The following is a 17,312-nucleotide window of genomic DNA, read 5'->3' as shown; positions in this document are numbered from 1 at the left end:
ACAATAAGTCAGTGGGTGGTGCTACGCATATGACCCTGTCACTGCACCATGGTTCAGGAATTCATATGAAGGCTGATCTCTGCGGTGTGATGTGGTACTTGCACCGCATCTCGCAACGCTACTATTAGGTGTGCAACTGGTCTCAAACACAGTGGAGAGATAACATATAATTTTATACCAGAGTAATGTGATAACATTAACACTGTGGGCCATATGCAATTCACTTTTTCACCTGAGTTTTCTCCTAGGTGATATTTTTAAACTTATTATTATTATTATTTATTGTATTTATAAAGCGCCAACATCTTACGCAGCGCTGCACAATAGATAAATGGGTTAACATACAGGTAGAACATACGGAAACTCACAACAAAACAAGATCATGCAAATGATTTGATAACAATACAGTATCATAGGTCAAAATAGAGACTGTTCGAGTCTACAAGAGGGGTGGTTGCGAGTAAGATTGCATAATCAAGCTGGATACGTTAGGGAGGAGGGCCCTGTCGGAGGCTTACAATCTAAAGGGTGGGGTGGAGACAATAGGTGCGTCTTTTGAGAGGGGGTCTAACAGAACATATTATGGTGCTGGTGTAGGGGGGTATGCGAGCGTGAAGAGGTGAGTCTTGAGAGCTTGTTTGAAGGAATTAAAGGTGGGGGCGAGTTAAACTTGTCAATAAAATGCCTTTTAAGCCTCCAGAAGGCAAGAAAATTATTAAAATAATTTTGATAGTACTTTTTCACCAACTTTTTGGTACTTTTTTAATTGAAAAGTACTGAAAAGTTATTTAAAATCAAAGATGAAAAATTATCTCCTAGGTGAAAACTCAGGTGAAAAAGTGAATTGCATATGGCCCTGTGTCTTAAGAGCAAGAGCATGTAATTCAGGGCCCACAATATCATGTAAGCATTGTTACTTATACAGTAGAGTCCCAGTTATCCGAAACTCAACTAACTAGAAGTCTCAACCAACCAGAACAAATCATTGGTAGTACTCACAATGGTGAAGGCCAACTTCTTAGGCTTTTTGAAGGCTCTTCTGTGGATAAATTCTGGTTTCTATGACTCCCCCAAGGTTAATATAACCGAGACTCTACTGTAATTGTTTTGTTTACTTAGAGCAGGGGCCTAACATGACCCTTGCCGTCCTGGGGGGGCCCACTCCTGTACCTGATGTAGAGCAGCAGCGGAGCCATACATTATTGGCTTCTGGTGATGGGACAGCTCCACTGCTCTACTCTTCATGGTACAACCACCATACAGCACTACGCTGCTCCAATCCCTGTATGTCATGTGACATGCAGAGACGAGAGTCTCATGGTGCTGTATGGTGCTTGTACAGTGAAGAGGAAAATGGAGGAGCTGTTACATCACCAGAAGCCGGTAATGTATGGCTCCACTGCCATGGCTGGATTTGAGGCAAAGCCACAAAGTCCATGGCCTAGGGCACCAGGAAGAAAGGGGCGGGCAGCCGCTGGCACACTCAGTCAGTTAAATTGCCAAACATATAAATGGCAGTAGTCACAGACCCGGTCCACAGCAGCAAAGTACATTGCAGGGCGGGGGAGGACAGCACAGAATGGTGGGTGAACAGCACAGGGCAGGGGAGAACAGCACAGGACAAGGGAAGCACAGGAACAGGGCATGTGGGCGGTGGGGTTGGTAACAGTGAGCCTTGGGCAGTAAAATGTACAAATCCGGCCCTGTCCACTGCTACTTTGAATTAGGTACAGGCATGGGCTCCCCCAGCCCTAGGACCCCCGTGATGGAGGTTAATACTGAGTGTGCATTGGAGGGAGAAGGGGGGCTACAGGAGCCTGGCCAAGAGACCTCGGTGGGGGGCCTGGTTTACTGAGGTTACGCCTGTCTTAGAGAACAACTCTGAAAGCTACACAGAGATATCCATCTAATATCTGAAAATTTACCATGTACCCTTACCAACACATCTGTGTCAATACTTGTAAGGAAAAAACACCATAGCTGGGAGTGAACCTAACCTGGATCATATTCATAGCCTACCACCACTTGATGTGAGTACAGTCCAGACTCTGCAATAGTGCAGAGGCCAGTGTATGACCTAGTTAGAGGCCTGGACTTTCATACCTAGTTCAAGCAACTACAGAAATTTAGAAGAGCCTTATTATTTATTTTTTTAAGTAATACACACATAGCCTTACCACTAGTGTAATTAATTAGAGCCTTCTACAGGTATATATGGCACATAGAAAAGCTCCTACTGCCTCATGGGAAAGAAGGATACAAATCACTCAGCATGCCGAGGAATACAAATAATTACACAAATTGCAAACATTTGTTTATAAAAATTGGTGTATTATCGTTTTCTACTTGCAAAAGTGTTTTTTTTAAATGGACTTACATTCGTAGAAGAGCCTTATAAAATGGACGCGTGAAAAAAGCATCTAATAAATACTGATGTATAAGTGCAAGACCCAGGATACGGCCACTGAATCTAAACCTGAAAAATGAATGTGAACAACATTACTAGCTCATTACATAAGACATTATAATAAAGTAAAGCAGACACTACATTATCTCATGTTACTAAAATTCATCAGCATGGGATGTAAACTTTATAGGAAAAATATACACAATATCACAGCACACTAATATACAATGGTCTCAATTCACGGAGCATTATCAAACGTTTATCAAACACTTTATCAAACGTTTGATAATTTACCTCATGGGTAAAATCTAATTTTGAATTCACTAAGGTGTTATATATTTGTTGAACATTTTATCGGTAAAACATTCGATAAATATATAAAACCTTAGTGAATTTAAAATTAGATTTTACCCATGAGGTAAATTATCAAACGTTTGATAAAGTGTTTGATAAACGTTTGATAATGCTCCGTGAATTGAGGCCAATATCATTTTTGAAAATGTTCTTAAAGAGTGCCATAGTCTTCCATGGTACTCTACAGAATGCAATAGAAACAAAAATAACATACCATACCTAGTTAAAGCACGTGGTTTTAGTAGAACAAGTATAACAATGACAAGAAACAACAGGGTGAGGGATTTTACCTTACATAAAATCTGAAAGGAAGTGGGGCAGGGATGCTAATGCTAAGTAATGTAAGAAAGAAACTGTAGCTGCGGAGACACTGGGTAAAGTGGCTCATGTGTAGTAGAACTCATGGAGAAGCCTGTAATCAGTCTGATCAGGTGATATATATTTGTAAGGTTCTGCTTTAGCCTACACAGGAAATAAATAAGAGCAACACATGACCCTGACTAGAAAATCAAAATCTTAGGCTAGATTTCCATTGGTGCGATTCCGAGTCGATTTCCCACACACGAATTCGGATAGGATTTGACAGCCTATTGAAGTCAATAGGAAGCATCCAAATCCGTGGGCGGGGAAAAATCTGACGGCCTGCAGCATATTCTCGCGTCACTCGTCCGAATCCCATAGCCGTGCACAGTGCGGCTAGTGGGATTCGGCTGCGAGACGCAGGACAGCTGTGCTGGCATTGCGTCTCGCAAGACGCATGCCGAGCACAGTGGAAACGAGCCCTTACTAAGCTATCACCTAATCAAACTTATCACTTGCTTCTCCATAAGTTCTGCTACACAGAAGCAACTTTAAAGTAAACCTGCAGTGAATGTTACTAAGAAAAGTCACAATCGGGCTCCCTGCACACTGCATGCGATTCCGATTTTTAATCGTTTTTTACATCCGATTCCGATTTTTAATCGTTACTGCATGCTGCATTTTTTCCTCCATTTTTCTGTTGATTGTATTCAGGGAAAATCGGATTTGCAAATTCGGAATCGGAATCGTAAAACGAATTTGCAGTGTGCAGGGAGCCTTATAGAAATACTTTTTACTAAGCAGGTGTTAAAAAACAGCACTAAAGTCCAAATAACATTAGTCCATAGCCAGTTCGGCTTTCTCATCCAGCCCGCCGATGCAGGGCCAGGTTCAGTAACCCCTTTCCTCTCAACCTAACTATCCACAGAGTTGCAAGCAAAGCGTGTGGCAGGCCCACCAGATCACAACTTCCAGCGCCAATCTCCATGGCTACACTGGCGTCATGTGACTCACCTCCAGTACATGTCAGTGGGTGACAAACTGTGGCAATGGAGACAGAGGCGTAGATAGGCTTTTCAGCGCCCGGGGACAAAGACAGTTTTTGTAAACCCCCCCCCCCCCACCGGACAAATTGGGCATGCATCAGAATGTGGGTGTGGTCATGGGTGGGGCCAAATGTACATTTGCTGTTTAGATAGCCTAATGTGCCCCCCTTCCCCCAGTTTAGATAGCCAGATGTGCCTCCCTTCCCCACATTTAGATTAGTCAGATGTACCCTCCTTGTTCTGCTGCTGTTATCACTTCTGCACTCCTCTGCAGAGGGAGGGAGAGAAAGGGGGGCACTTTGGGCAGCCAGCAAGCTGCCTTTCACTCACTTGGGGCGCAGTAGCCATGCTCGGCGCCCCCTTATAGTGCTGCGCACATGTGTCCTCCCCTTGCCCACCCATAGCTATGCCTCTGCATGGAGATCCATGCTGGAAGCTGCAATCGGGTGAGCCTGTCATATGCTCCACTCGCAACTCTCTGCATAGGGAGGAAGAGAGGCATTGGGTGCTGAATCCGACCATGTTTCGGAGGAGGGGGCTGCTTTACTGGGGCACACCTGGCTACTTAAACTCGGTAGGGGGAATGCTATACTGGGCCACATCTAGCTACTTAAACTGGGGAGAAGGGCTGCTAATACTTGGGCACACTGGGCAACTTACTGAAGAGGGCGGCTACTTTTACTGGGGCACACCTGCAGAAGGCTGCTAATACTGCGGCACACCTGGATACCTAAATAGGGCAGGGGGCTACTAATACTGGGGTACGCCTGGCTACTTCGTGTACAGCTACCTACACTGGTCCAGCCTCTCTGTCAAATTTAGCTCAATCAGTAGCTGATACCCAAAGGGGGTATATGCAAAGGGGGTATCAGCTAGTCTGTGTGACTGATATTGTGGTGAAACCCTTCCACTGACAGTGTGATATCATGACCATGGTCCTGACAGTTTGCGGTCTGTGAACCTCATTGCACTGTAGGAAATAACAGCTTTTTCCAAGTGCCAAACAAGCAATATCTCCCTCGGTGTATAGAACTCTCATTGATGTAATGGCTCATACAACATGAACAAACTGCATGGCAAATATCAGACATTTCTTGATCTCTCCTCTATTTTTTACGTTCTCACATGTATTGATTTATTGCCCCCCCCCCACTACAATTTATCGGTAAAGATCCTCTTTAAGATCACTTTGTGGCCCACGAGTTAAAATGTTTGCCCACATGTTACCATTTTTCTGTTCGATTTTTCCCAAAATCAATTACAATCATCGATTGTGTGTAAAAATGAAGAGAAAATATTTTTTTTAATCTATAAACTTGATCGAATTTTCTATTAAAATCAATTTTGTCAGAAACTGAATTGTGTATGGAAGATTGTATGAAAGTAATTCAACCTAATTTTAAAGGGACTCCGAGCTCTAACTAAAATCAAAATCTGAACTTACCTGGGGCTTTCTCCAGCCCACCGTAGGTCGGGAGGTCCCTCGACGTCCATCTGGCTCTTCTCCCAGGGCCTGGTCAGAAATGGCTCCCCGGCGGCTCCCGGCGACACTGAGCTCCTTCTTCCTGAAAGCTGACGTCAGTCGTCACCACGCCGGCCACCTCGCGTCATCACGGCGGCTGGCGTGACATTACTGCGCATGCACGGTTTAATCGTGCATGCGCCGTACTGTCACGCGGCCGCCGTGATGACGCGAGGCGGCCGGCGTGGTGACGACTGACATCAGCTTTGAGGAAGAAGGGGCCCGACACTCGGGCCCAGTGTCGCCGGGAGCCGCCGGGGAGCCATTTCTGACCAGGCCCTGGGAGAAGAACCAGATGGACGTTGAGGGACCTCCCGACCTACGGTGGGCTGGAGAAAGCCCCAGGTAAGTTCATATTTTGATTTTAGTTAGAGCTTGGAGTCCCTTTAAGTTTACATTTAAGAATAAAGAAACTTTATTTTTCAAAGTGACACATTAGATAGAATGTATTTCTTCACTGTAATAAATGTATTGTTGTTGATTGATGAAAATAAATGGGAAACAGATTTGTAAGGTAAATTTTCTAAGGTTGTTTGTGTTGTGTGTCTTTATACTGTACATTGCAGTGATGGCACAGAGAATCCAATACACATTTATAAATGATAATTTATATATTATTACATCTAATTTATATATTTTATTCAATTGTTTTTGTTGTGATAAAAAAAAAAAGTCAAATTTGTGGAACTGAAATTTTTTTTAAAAAAAATGTAATGTGTGTGGCCATCATTAGGGTAATGATTATGGTGGGGTTAAGACAGTTAGTTCCTCTGAGGAACAGTTAGTAACATGAGTAGTGTTAAAGGCAGTAGGAGATGTCAGCACTATATAAATAATGATAATATAAATAATAATAATAGTGTAATTGTGTGCAGCTTCTACTCCCTACCAGTCTTTAACCCACTCTGTACCAGAACTATGGCATGATCATGGTATTTTGTCTTTTTAAGCACAAACGCATAAACTCTCTGTTTTAAGTACTAAACATAATTAAATAATAAATATTTTACATTGGGGATTTATTTTTGTTTTTTTAAAGTGAAACTTAACCCTGGAATTGAAAAAAAAAGTTCCCCTTACCTGGGGCTTCCCCAAGCCCCCTCAGCCGTCCTGTGCCCTCTCCACTCCTCGAGTGTCTTCCTGTCCCCGCCACGGGTTTGTTCCATTTTCGGCCTAATGAGAATTGGCCCCCGGCTACAAGTAGTCTTCTTCGGCTTCCTGCCGTAAAGCTCATCTTGCGCAGGTGTACTGTGCCTGTGCAGGATGCGCTTGACGGCGGGAAGGCTACTTGTGGCTGGGGGCCAACTCTCAGTCGGCCGAAAATGGAACTAACCCGTGCAGGGACCGGAGAACACTCAAGGAGCGGCGAGCGCACAGGACGGCTGCAGGGGACTTGGGGAAGCACCAGGTAAGTGAAACGTTTTTTTAAGTTCCAGGGTTAAGGTTCACTTTAAATATGTTTTATATGCCATTTGTATCAATATGTTGCAAAACACATAAAAAGGTGCAGCTTACCACTCATGATGATTATCAACAAATGCAGACATAGGACTTATTTGTACTGTGTAAGTGTCATTTGCAGAATATTCAAATAAACCATAATATGGGTTAAATAATTCTCTAGAAACAAGGAAGAAAAATTCCCTTGATGGTCCACTGTAATCCAACCTTTAGGAGGAAAAGAAGACAGAAGACTGGTTACCACAAACAGCATGCAATAAGGGTAAGGTTTAATTTGCTGGACTGTACCCCACTGAAAGTTTGATGATGGATAGTTACTTTCTAGGAAAGGAAAAAGCTCAGCCTTATCTAGCAACTCGTTAGTGATGTGTTTTTTTCTGTTTTAATGTCTACATGACATATAGTTGCCCAAAAATAAACTTTATTTGTGTAAATATCTTTAATCCTCACCTGGTCACATTCAAGTACAAAGGAGCATATAGCAAAAGAAAGTTATCTTGCATAATATAGTTCGGACTACAAGCACAACACTGCTGTGTTAAGCCTGGTACACACCATGCAATTTCCCACCAGATAGATGGGTCGAATAGATCATTTCCAACAGGTCCAATCTGATTTCCGATTGTTTTTCTGATCAATTTGCATAGAAGTGATCAGAAAATCAATCAGAAAAATGATTGGAAATCCAATCGGATCTGTCAGAAATTATCTAGCGACCCATCTATTTGATATGAAATTGCATAGTGTGCACCAGGCATTAGACTGCACTGGCTTTTCTCAGTGTCTCGAACACAGAATCTGAAGCTCTTATCTCCGGCTCTCAGACATTAGAGAACAATTTCAGAGGTTTAGAGAGCCCCATTGCTCAGTGACTGATAAACGTGGGGGGGGGGGGGGGGGGGATTGCATATACACTTGGGAAGGGGGGGGGGCATATACACTTGGGAAGTAGCAAGGCAGGCAGCTTTTTCCAACTGCCAAGCAAGCAATATCTCCCTCTGTGCATAGAACTCTCAGTAAACTAAAGGGGTCACCACCAGCAATAAATTTCATAATGTAAATCAGGGAGAGGAAATACTTTACAATGGGCAATCACTGACTAAATAATTTATGAATTCATTTTGTTAAAAAAAAAAAAAGCTATGTTATTAATTATGTTATTTTCACTACAGTTCCTCTTTAGGTCAGTTACATGCTGTTACAGCACTGATTAAACACTGCACACTGATGCAGAGAAGCAATGTCATGACAGTTTCCTTTCTGTGAACCTTGTTGCATTGCGGAAAATAACAGCTGTTTGCAACTGCCAAGCAACCAGTATCTCCCTCTGTGCATATGTATATCTATAAAGAACAAAAAACGTTTAGCCTCATTATCGGTGGGTGTGGTTATAGATATTCACTTAGGGCCTGTTTCCACTACACGCAGATTGGATGCAGAATGGATGCAGAAAAACTGACTCCATTTTTCATGTCTTTGTATGTTTGCACTGGCACTTTTTTTGTACATTTGGATTACCTCACTTCTTATTGCATCTATGATATCCTACCTAATAAAACCCCTGTGTCTTGGTTTCCTATGTCCGTGTGTGTCTGTGTCCCTGCTTTTGCTACTGCGCACGTACCGCAGGGACAGCGGTTGCTTGGACAGGAGCAGGAGAGCAAGAAGGGCGGCTGCATGCGGGCGGCTGCATGCGGGCGCATGCGGCGGCGAGTACACGGGGGGGCGAGCAGTCATGCGCTGACAGGTGGCGGCAGTGACAGACCTAGAGCCCGTTATTAAACAGGCTAAGGTCCCTAGTATACTATATTGTTGCTGGAACTCAGGTTCTACATAAAAATGGTTTTGACTCAACTGTGGAAATTAATCATACGTTATCTGCTTGTTGATTGCCAATTGTGGAGGTCTATTATTCATGTTTTTAAATGGTTTTATGGAATTGATGATTGAATAAACATTATTGTAACTATACAACAGGTGGTTCATTGAATTGGATCATTCTTTTTCTTTATTTCAATTTAACTCATTTGTGATCTATGCACATGTTCTGCAGATGGTGCAGCACACCTTTCTAGGTATTTTGTTCTGATAAGAGATTTTTCTTAAAGCAAATCTTCAACTGAAACAGTAAAAAATATATTTACCATTTTAGTCAGGTTTCCCTTCTGATCAGATTGAGTTACTAAGGTCTTCTATATAAAGCATGCCTCATAATGTTCTTGTGTACAGTACAAAAATAGCAGTGTTGAAAAGACTTGTAATACAATACATACCCTTCTTCGCCAACAAAAGTAATATATAGCTTATTTCTCTGCAGATCTTTTCTGGAATATCCCATAATTTGATTGAAGGCATCTTCAAGTAAGTGGTCTCTTCTTATGATTAACCTGAGATAACAGAATACAAGCTGTGCATGAAGTTGGTAAAAATATTCTTATGTAAAGGGGATTGTGTATGCTGGGGTTGTCAGGCCTTTAGGCACAGGGATTCACCCTTTGTGCACGCTTATAAGGGCTGCTGAGGTTTATTTTCATGGACCTGCATCCAACTTGTATTTTTAACCTACAAACTATTTAAACTAAACAAACATTCAATGTGTATATGTAATACACCCATATGACAGGTGACTAAATAACTGCCTTGTCACAAGTATAATCTATAGCATAATTTGCATTTGTAAGTGGGCCTTCGCTGTAGGAAAGATGTGGGGGGAGGGAGAGCTGAAGGAACTATGGGCTAAGGTCTCCCCAGATCCCCCCCCCCCCTGACACTGTTTGACAGTTGCTGACCTGTCTTCCCTAATTTCTGTTAAAAGACCACCCATGAGGAGATGGACTGGCCCAAAACCTGTCGATTCTGTCAGATTTTAACTGCCTGCTTTTTTTTGTGAAAGTGTTCCTTTAAGGATATAGACTAGTCCAAACCCTTTTGGTTCTGTCAGATTTTAACTTACTTTTTTCGCTGTAGTGGTTCTTTAAGGGGGGAGCAGTTTTATAATAATTCATTACTAGAGCCCACAGTTTGCATGTTGTGTCAGGAAAGAGCTGAGGAGAAACTGAAGGGGGAATGTCAGGGGCTGAGATCCTCGATTTAAGGTACCCATTAACCATACGATTCTGCGACCGATCAATAATGAACATGACCGTTTCCAATCGATTACTGCAGTGATCAGAATCAATTGGCCGTGGAATCGTACCGTTAGTGAGCACTTTTAGAATAAGTGATAATCTCAGATGCTTATACTGTATCTGCTGCTCCATTGGTCAGTTTTGTTTCTGGTATAAGGGAATGGCAGACACAGGTATTGCTGTATGATCAGTGATAGCAATTCAGTTTAATGGTGTTTTTTTTTTTTTTTTTGCGTTGGTTAAACTTTATGTTTTGATATCTGGGACAAACAAAAAATGGTGATCTGTTCAAAATGATCCAGGAAAACACAAAAATCTCACTTTAATTTTCCAGGCCCTTGACCATATCCTTTAGTTTCTAGCTTCCGGTAGAAGTTCCGTAACTTTGCTTCAAAATCCCTTTTGTAAGGTGCTGGTGCTCTGGCATTGGCACGCTGGGTTCCTATAAGGATCACATTGCATTAGTTAGGATAATGTGTGTAATATGTTACAGTGACAGACTGACAGATTATAACATGCTTCAAGCTGGATAAACCACTTTTCACGTGTCCATACTGACACGATGCAAGCATTTCAACATATAACTAACTTCAATGAAATACGTTTTTCAGTAATCTGAAAAATTGTTCTTCACAAACTCCTGTTGTAGCTAATTGCTTATTTGCATCAGAGGTTTAATGCTTTACGGAAGGACAGCTGAACACAATGTATTCTGTATAGTCAGCTGTGGTGCTGGGGAAAGATCTAAGGACAAAATTAGGAAGTAGGCTGTAAGGGCTTCTGAATTCCTTGCCTTCGACCCAGTCCCTATGCCCCAATCTAACTCTGCAATCTTCACCCTATGTGGCATGTCCCTGCTTGAACAGGGGACTAGAAATGTCTACCCCACTACGGTTACACCCAAGCCTTAGTGCGCAAGGTATAAAGACTGAGAAAGAGAAGGCAGATATACATAGATATACATAGGCAGATATATAAGTACAGGCAAGGGTCAGTCCAGGCAGCAAGCAGAGTAGTCAAGTTCAGGCAGAAAGTTCATTCAGGTGGCAAACAGGAGCAGTCAGAAACAAGGCAAGAGCTCAAAATTCCAGTTAATCAAGCATTCAATCAGTCAATCAATCAAATAAAATAAGGTTCAGAGCACAACAGTAGCACCCAGCAATTAGACAAGCTATCGCTATCACGGGCAAGTATCGAATGAACACACCAAGCTAAAATACTGCTACAGTCCAATCAGTGGCCGGCCACTCATCAGAGGACCTGCCGTGCGCATGCTGGAGAACAGCAGGGTCGTGACCACCCGCACACTGCGCCCGACAACCAGAAGTCCGTGAGACATAGCGGGCATGCACATAAGGTAAGATTGTGACATAGGAAAGGTAGAACAGTTTTTCAGTAATCTTCTAGTATTAATAGTTTTGGTGTAATGCCAATGTTATTAGAGCAAACTGTATAGCAGAGAAGTAGTATTATCACAAAGTCATTGTTGTTTGGTAGGTGAAACTGTGCCCTGTTTGTCTCCATCCATCCTGCCTTAGTTATGATCCAGCCTTTAATAACAGTGCTAAACTGGAATACATACAGGATTCCTTTGTCTTAGCCATGACTGTCCACAAACCAACTGCAGAGAGCTGCTGTTTTTCACCTGTTGAGTTGATTAAAAAAGCTGTTCCCAATTAATCAAGGTGATTAGGATGCTTAAGAAGAGCTTGGACTATTTGGAATGGTATAGAACTTTGGATTTTACAACAAACTGTGACAGTTTGTGAAGGGTATGAATAATTCTGGACTGGACACTTTTTGCTCAAATGTAAATAAAAATGGAAAAATGTTGTTGTTTTTTTCCACATTAATGCCTCTTGCACATTGTGTTATTATATTTTGGGAGATACTTGGCTGAATAAAAGTAACTTTAAGTAAAAATTTGCCAGGAGTATGAATAATTATGGGCAGCACTGTGTATAAATAGATAGATACAGTAGATAATTAGGAATCATGTACTGCCATCTCCTGCCTGCTGGTGGCAGTATTAACTTGTACTGACCTAGACTTTCATTGCTCCACCAGCAGATGGCTCTATAAACTTTAAGTGGCCCTGGACTTCTGCTATCCACCAGCAGGTGGTCTTATGCTGAATGTGAGAAAAACCTGCAGTTCTTTGCCTGGCCTGCGGGTGGTTCAGGAGCACTTTCTGCAGGTTCACTGCACCAGCTCCATCCTGTTGCTATTCATATTGACTATTTAAAGTAAACCTGAGATGGGTCAGGAGAGAAAATGTATACATACCTGGGGCTTCCTCCAGCACCCTCCGCCTGATCGCTCCCTCAATGTCTTCCGCCACCTCTCCATTCGTCCGCAATCGGCTCTGGTAAGTCTGGTAGTCTGGAGCAAAGTGCGCATGCACAGCCTGGCCGCACGCACCCCCATCGCACGACGGAGTAGCATGCGCGACCAGACTGCACCTATGCCGACTGGACAACTTACCAGGGCCAATTGTGCACAAACGGAGAGGCAGCAGAGGACGTTGAGGGCGTGATCAGGCCGGAGGGGGCTGGAGGAAGCCCCAGGTATGTGTAAATGTTCTCTCCTGCCCCATCTCCGGTACATTTAAAGGACTGCCCAGCTAGTTGCTAGAACTATGTTGTTGTACTCACAGACCTGAGTCTCTGGACATTTTCTGAACCAGTTCCCTATCTAAACCTGTCTTTGCTAACCTGTTGCCGAACCTGTTATCCTGTCCTTGACTTTTTAGTCTGTTCCTTTGGTATCGTGCTTGATGTCATAACTCATTACACTTTTTAGCATTTCATTAGATTTAAATAATATCAGTTACTTTACCAGGGGAGTTCTGGGGAGAAGACACTGGCGAACCACGTGGAGACTGACAATAACTGGGATGAAGTAAGGCATGCGGTGGAACATAAGACATTATTTCATCTTCAAAAAGACTGAAAAAAAAGAAAACAAAATAAGTCATAAGATGCTTTAAACACTTAGGCATAAAGATTAGTAAGTGAATTCAACACCTTAAAGTGGTCTGAAAGCCAGCATTTCTACTCTAAAAGCTTCCTCACAGCTTGAAAGCTACAATCCCAGAAAAAGAATTCTAGCAGAACATCACTAAAATGGTTAAACAAAGCACTTCCTCCTGCTATTCAGCTTCAAATCCGCATCTTAACTGGACATAACAGTATCTTTTTTTACTTGTTAAACACAAATATATCAACACTAGAATGTAAACAAACACTCTGAGAAACTGTCTCTGCTTCAGGCACACACAGTGTTCAGAATAGCTAATTGGAAGATTTTAATATATAATAAAAAGCAGTTATAATAGAAAAATAATAAAATGCAATGCCAGCATTCAGGGTAAGAAAAACTACACTATGGAAACTTGTAATTTATAAACAGACAGTATAATGTGTGCACAAAAGCAAATATAATAACTGTATGAGTAATAAAAAGTGGGAAAACACATTTTTATTGAATGTTAGTCAGAGTTTCAGACCACTTGAAATATCCAGGGATGTGTGCCATCTAGGTCAGGTGGCTTATCTGTCTCAATTTTATTTAAATATGCCTGCACATCTTATTGCATTAGGCAATTCATGTTGAATGTGGCAGACTGGGAACAGTCCACAGCTGTATTATGAAAAAAGGTGTCTCCTTTGTGAAGAAAAGCAACAACACATACTTTTGGTTTGATCTTCCACAACAAAGTCCCTTGCCAAATACAGGGAGTGCAAAATTATTAGGCAAATGAGTATTTTGACCACATCATCCTCTTTATGCATGTTGTCTTACTCCAAGCTGTATAGGCTCGAAAGCCTACTACCAATTAAGCATATTAGGTGATGTGCATCTCTGTAATGAGAAGGGGTGTGGTCTAATGACATCAACACCCTATATTAGGTGTGCATAATTATTAGGCAACTTCCTTTCCTTTGGCAAAATGGGTCAAAAGAAGGACTTGACAGGCTCAGAAAAGTCAAAAATAGTGAGATATCTTGCAAAGGGATGCAGCACTCTTAAAATTGCAAAGCATCTGAAGCGTGATCATCGAACAATCAATCGTTTCATTCAAAATAGTCAACAGGGTCGCAAGAAGCGTGTGGAAAAACCAAGGTGCAAAATAACTGCCCATGAACTGAGAAAAGTCAAGCGTGCAGCTGCCAAGATGCCACTTGCCACCAGTTTGGCCATATTTCAAAGCTGCAACATCACTGGAGTGCCCATAAGCACAAGGTGTGCAATACTCAGAGACATGGCCAAGGTAAGAAAGGCTGAAAGACAACCACCACTGAACAAGACACACAAGCTGAAACGTCAAGACTGGGCCAAGAAATATCTCAAGACTGATTTTTCTAAGGTTTTATGGACTGATGAAATAAGAGTGAGTCTTGATGGGCCAGATGGATGGGCCCGTGGCTGGATTGGTAAAGGGCAGAGAGCTCCAGTCCGACTCAGACGCCAGCAAGATGGAGGTGGAGTACTGGTTTGGGCTGGTATCATCAAAGATGAGCTTGAGGGGCCTTTTCGGGTTGAGGATGGAGTCAAGCTCAACTTCCAGTCCTACTGCCAGTTTCTGGAAGACACCTTCTTCAAGCAGTGGTACAGGAAGGAGTCTGCATCCTTCAAGAAAAACATGATTTTCATGCAGGACAATGCTCCATCACACGCGTCCAAGTACTCCACAGCGTGGCTGGCAAGAAAGGGTATAAAAGAAGAAAAACTAATGACATGGCCTCCTTGTTCACCTGATCTGAACCCCATTGAGAACCTGTGGTCCATCATAAAATGTGAGATTTACAAGGAGGGAAAACAGTACACCTCTCTGAACAGTGTCTGGGAGGCTGTGGTTGCTGCTGCACGCAATGTTGATGTTGAACAGATCGAAACACTGACAGAATCCATGGATGGCAGGCTTTTGAGTGTCCTTGCAAAGAAAGGTGGCTATATTGGTCACTGATTTGTTTTTGTTTTGTTTTTGAATGTCAGAAATGTATATTTGTGAATGTTGAGATGTTATATTGGTTTCATTGGTAAAAATAAATAATTGAAATGGGTATATATTTGTTTTTTGTTAAGTTGCCTAATAATTATGCACAGTAATAGTCACCTGCACACACAGATATCCCCCTAAAATAGCTAAAACTAAAAACAAACTAAAAACTACTTTCAAAAATATTCAGCTTTGATATTAATGAGTTTTTTGGGTTCATTGAGAACATGGTTGTTGTTCAATAATAAAATTATTCCTCAAAAATACCACTTGCCTAATAATTCTGCACTCCCTGTATATGCTCAGTCTTCTTTCTTTTTGAATTCATAGTTTTGTTTTGAGTTAGTGTTTCACTATCTGTTTTTCATCTTTTAGATTTACTAGTCTGATTATCTGTTTACAGTTTTTACTATGTGCCTTATATTTCTGAAATGCTGATTCAGTCCTCTTATGCCTTAGTGAGCTAAATTATTTACTTTTACATTTAATCATGTCCACAACATTTTTAGTTACTGTATACCTTACGGCCTGTTTAACATTCAGAATTATTGTAGCCTTAAGAGGTGTACATATTCCAATAACTCATTAAGAACCCATTTGAAAGTTTGTGATTTACTTTCGGGTCTTTGCCTTGTAATTTGCTTTCTAAGTTTCTGGGCAGTTGCTTTTCTAAAATTCATAGTTTTAGTTGTCCCCTTGCTCTAAATTCTGTTAGATGCCAGGTCTAATGTTTCCATTTTGTAACTGCTATTAACCAAGAGTTCCTGAACTTGCACATTTGATACAATATCTGGTCTATTTGACATACCCAAACCAAGAACAGCATTTCCCCTTGCTTATTTAGTTTCAAAGAGTTTTTATTAAAACGACCTTGTGAAAATATGTGATTTTCACTAGAGCAAGTAACTTCACTATCAAATATCATATTTAATAAGGTCAAAAAATTATAATTGAAACCACTGATAACTATTACCCCATGTTTGTTTGCAGCTCTTTCAGTCTGCTATAGTAATACTTACTTCCTCATTGTCATTTATGTATAGTGGCTTATAACACACCCCAATTGGCAACAGATCATACAACCTTACTACCACCATCAATATTTACCCATGCTGCTGCACATGTTACAGTTTTCAGTCATTTTTCTCTGCTCATAGGAAGTGATTAAGACATTTTAAGGGTCCACAATCATGAAAAAATGTAAATTGTAATATAAATGTGTACACATACTTATAAGAAGTAAATTTCTCCCACAATAAAATGCACTGTAATTACTTTTTTTTTTCCGTATGTTGCTGTCACTTATAGTAGGCAGTAAAAATCTGACAGATTTGACAGGTTTTGGACTAATCCAGCTCCTTGTGGGGGATTCTTAGTATTTCCTTTATATTTTACAAAAGCACAGTGGTGAAGTGGTTAGAACTCTAACCTGGCAGCGTTGGGTCCAGGATGGGTTGAATACTAGCCAGGGCACTATCTGTATGGAGTTTGTATGCTCTCCCTGTGTCTGTGAGGGTTTCCTCGTTGCACTTTGGTTTCTTCCCACATCCTTCTAAAAAACATACAACTGGCTTCCCCCTAAATTGGCCTTAGACTACGATACATACTCTACACAATACATACATAAACATATGACTAAGGTATTAATTAGATTGTGAGCCCCTCTGAGGGACAGTTACGTGACTGGGGAAGATGTTGGCAATACTAAAAAATTATAATAATTTTACAAAAGCTGTCTATGGCAAGGATCTATACAAGATGCTGGACAGCCTGCCTACTCACTGCACACGGTTCTTGCAGTTGGACTAAGCAAATGCCATTTGGTAAGTGCTTTTGAAATGAAAGAAAACCTCTAAGATTGCGGAGATGGTCTAGTCCAAAACCTATCAGTTTTGTCAGATTTCTACTACCTCTTGTAAGTGACAGTAACATAGGTAAAAAGGAAACATAAAAGGAGGGAAGTGAAACAAATGCACGTTTTGTATTCATGCATGCATCGGTGTCTTAGATTTTACAATTTTTCAAGATACTGGTCCTTTAATGTTGAACAGAACTGTGATGTCCAATACCATTATTATTCTATGGACTGGTT

General features: G+C 41.4%; 1 protein-coding gene and 1 long non-coding RNA gene across 6 annotated transcripts in view; one reads left to right on the top strand and one right to left on the bottom strand.

Moving 5' to 3' along the window:
- The window catches only part of HECW2 (HECT, C2 and WW domain containing E3 ubiquitin protein ligase 2), a 262,291-nt gene that overhangs the window by 21,269 nt on the left and 223,710 nt on the right, over positions 1-17,312 (bottom strand). For both annotated transcript variants that reach the window (XM_068244844.1, XM_068244845.1), the window contains 5 exons: positions 13,057-13,166; positions 10,540-10,660; positions 9,364-9,477; positions 7,145-7,297; positions 2,378-2,476 (listed from right to left, as the gene is read on the bottom strand). In XM_068244844.1, the coding sequence (XP_068100945.1) occupies positions 2,378-2,476; positions 7,145-7,297; positions 9,364-9,477; positions 10,540-10,660; positions 13,057-13,166 (597 nt within the window). The remainder of the gene's footprint in view (positions 1-2,377; positions 2,477-7,144; positions 7,298-9,363; positions 9,478-10,539; positions 10,661-13,056; positions 13,167-17,312) is intronic.
- LOC137524697 (uncharacterized) overlaps positions 1-17,312 on the top strand; it is a 43,135-nt gene that overhangs the window by 8,477 nt on the left and 17,346 nt on the right. For all 4 annotated transcript variants that reach the window (XR_011022764.1, XR_011022762.1, XR_011022761.1 and 1 more), the window contains exons 3-4: positions 7,254-7,352; positions 9,408-9,451. This is a non-coding gene — a long non-coding RNA (uncharacterized lncRNA). The remainder of the gene's footprint in view (positions 1-7,253; positions 7,353-9,407; positions 9,452-17,312) is intronic.

Source organism: Hyperolius riggenbachi, chromosome 7 (assembly GCF_040937935.1).
Source record: "Hyperolius riggenbachi isolate aHypRig1 chromosome 7, aHypRig1.pri, whole genome shotgun sequence".
Taxonomy (NCBI): domain Eukaryota; kingdom Metazoa; phylum Chordata; class Amphibia; order Anura; family Hyperoliidae; genus Hyperolius; species Hyperolius riggenbachi.
Note: the sequence above shows the minus strand (reverse complement) of the source record. Positions and strands in the feature narration are given on the sequence as shown.